The sequence below is a fragment of the Anopheles darlingi genome, chromosome 2 (genome assembly GCF_943734745.1).
Source record: "Anopheles darlingi chromosome 2, idAnoDarlMG_H_01, whole genome shotgun sequence".
Taxonomy (NCBI): Eukaryota; Metazoa; Arthropoda; class Insecta; order Diptera; family Culicidae; genus Anopheles; species Anopheles darlingi.
The window spans coordinates 54,913,105-54,915,604 of NC_064874.1; the positions used below are offsets into that span (position 1 = coordinate 54,913,105).

General features: G+C 45.4%; 1 protein-coding gene across 1 annotated transcript in view; it reads right to left on the minus strand.

Annotated features, from left to right (window-relative positions):
* LOC125951699 (deoxyuridine 5'-triphosphate nucleotidohydrolase) overlaps positions 1 to 363 on the minus strand; it is a 690-nt gene extending 327 nt beyond the window's left edge. The window contains exons 1-2 of the mRNA XM_049680681.1: positions 151 to 363; positions 1 to 85 (exon numbers count right to left, since the gene is read on the minus strand). The exon at positions 1 to 85 is cut by the window's left edge and continues 327 nt beyond it. Of these exons, the coding sequence (XP_049536638.1) occupies positions 1 to 85; positions 151 to 341 (276 nt within the window). The 5' untranslated portion in view covers positions 342 to 363. The remainder of the gene's footprint in view (positions 86 to 150) is intronic.
* Between the last annotated feature and the right edge of the window lie 2,137 nt (positions 364 to 2,500).

Here is a 2,500-nt window from a genome sequence, read left to right on the forward strand (position 1 = left end):
GCCGTAGCATCCCTCCGGAACCTGCACCTGAATGTCGGTCATCACCAGCAGCTTGCCGCGCGCAGGAACGGTGTAGTCGTAAGCGCTGCGAATATTGAAAACTCATTACTAGTATCAGTATTTTCCGGTGAGTAGATTTCTATCGGTTACCTTCTCAAATCATATCCAGCCGCCTTCGCTGAACCTTTGGTAGGGGCAAAGGCATTTTCGGTCAACTTGGCAAACTTAAGAACACACTTTACTTCCGGCATATTCGAACAAATATTCTTTATCAACCGGTGTGAACGTACCAAATACTTTTCCAAAACTTTACTTCTTAAATAGTTTTTCACGTGCAGCATAAAAAATGCAAATTGTGATTTTGGCGCGAATTCGGCTTGTCGGTTGCTTGTCAAAAGAATCTCCCTATTAACTTCCCTATTAACAAAAGGTATTGAATGTGGCCGCTTAGGTGCTTATTCCGATGACTTCCTAACGGGCTCATAAGCGGGCAATTTGATGGATCTGCCGTACAAAGTGGCCCCTTATAGGCCCCTTAAACATTTGGGGCATGGTAATAGGGAACGAACGCAAGTGATGGTTACAAAAAGTGTCTTTCTTATAACGTGAACAATCGTCCAAAAAGCATGAAAACAGAAGTCGTAAAATCAAGTTGGTTATTGGATTTTTTGTGCGATTTTTAAAATAGTGCCAACGGCCGAGCAGACCACGAGGGCTCAAGCCATTGTCCGCAGATTATTTAGAATTTAATTGGTGGTTTAACAAATTAAATTAAGCCATTGTCTGCAGATTATTTAGAATTTAAGAGATGGTTTTAAGACGAAGTGATCTCCATGGTTTCCACAAAATTACAAACAAATGAGGGGTTTGAAAAAGAGGATACTAGCGGGCCAATCACCAGGTGCCACGGAACGAATTTTTGTTGCCAGAAGTTGAAAGGAGCCGTTGCCGCATTCAATGGCAAGGGCTAAGAGACAAAAATTCTCACCCAAGAAATCAACCGGTGCAGCGTTATAGCCCAGCCCAAGATTCCTCATCATCTTGCTCAATGGTGCAGCGGAAAGGCATAACCGGGGCCGTTCCGAACGGAAAAGAAAAAGGGACTGTATCAGCTGAATCGGTTGTATTGCAGATACTATCTTCCCAAAGCCCCATGAATAATGGCCAGAATTGCATTTATGTGTTTTTCCCTTCTTGCGCATGCTCGGGAAAAATCATCCCGGGAAACGGCCCACGAGTTGAAAGGGAAATTGATCACGAAAATACGCTTAAGAGGTGAGCGAAGGTTTTCCAACCATCGTTCAACTTGTGATCGTGTTTTGGTCAAAATTATTAGTTTTTAGCCTAATTTCTCGTTCAAAAAAGCAAATCACCGGGCAGCTCATATCCAGCTCGTGGTAGTGCGGTGACCCTACACCCTGTTAGGGTGCTCGTGCTTTTGTTGGGTTGTTCGTGGTTGGTTCGCATCCTTCCTTACATGGGAGCCACGGATGATCGACTCCGCAATCGGCTCATGTTCAGGCGCTCCCGTCTCCCGTGTAACGAGAGCACCTGCGTCAGATGGTGGCCCACCACCCTGGCTCAATTTCTGGGAGGATGCTGTGCGTCCTCACGTAACGGCTGACTCCCTGCACTGTTACCGACGCTGTCACAGGAACAATGGCACGCGCACGCTCCTGGTTTCTGTCCGTTGCTGCTGTTCCCGATCTCGTCACTGTCCTCCGCTAGCACCGGACATCTTCCTGCAAAAGCAAATCGATAGGTACCATCCCGGCGAGCAGACTACTACTACTACTACTACTAGAACACTAGAAAAATCAGCTGTGACAATCCGCATTTTCTTTATAATGTGTCATGATCGTGTCCACTCTGTCCACCCGAGTACTCCACTCCACTCCCGAGTATAAACCACCTCATAAGCCTCCCTCTTTGCTGGCTGGAAACTATACATAACGATAATCTGCAAATATCAGAGCCTTTCATACACTTTGCCTAGAGAATCTCATAATCTAGGCACAGGGTGAAAGCACATTGTCACACGGCACACCACATAGTGTCCTCCACAGTTAATTGGTCATCTCAGGATAGGGTTTGTCGACGAGTTTGCCTCATAACGAGGAAATAATTACTTAACACTCGTTATCAACTTTAGCGCGTATACCCTGCTTTTACAGCAATTACTGACCACAAAACTTGCGCTGTTTCTCCCTTCCGAGGACAAAAATCAACAGGTACAGAGCTACCGCCACCTCCTCTATTTTAAGCACACAAATTCGTCACGATAAATTTTCCCTGAAGCCAGAGGTCCTGTCGCTATCAAGGAATATTTGCCGTTTTAGATTTCTTTGTTTTTTGTTTTCTTCACGTCACACCTGATCTGCGCATACAACAAAGACTTTACTATGCTGCAGCTCGAAGATTAGCCGGACTTCCAAGGGCTGGAATTTTATTTTGCTCAAGCAAAGGGGAACCGTGTCGTAAGCTTAACCTAAATTTCCGC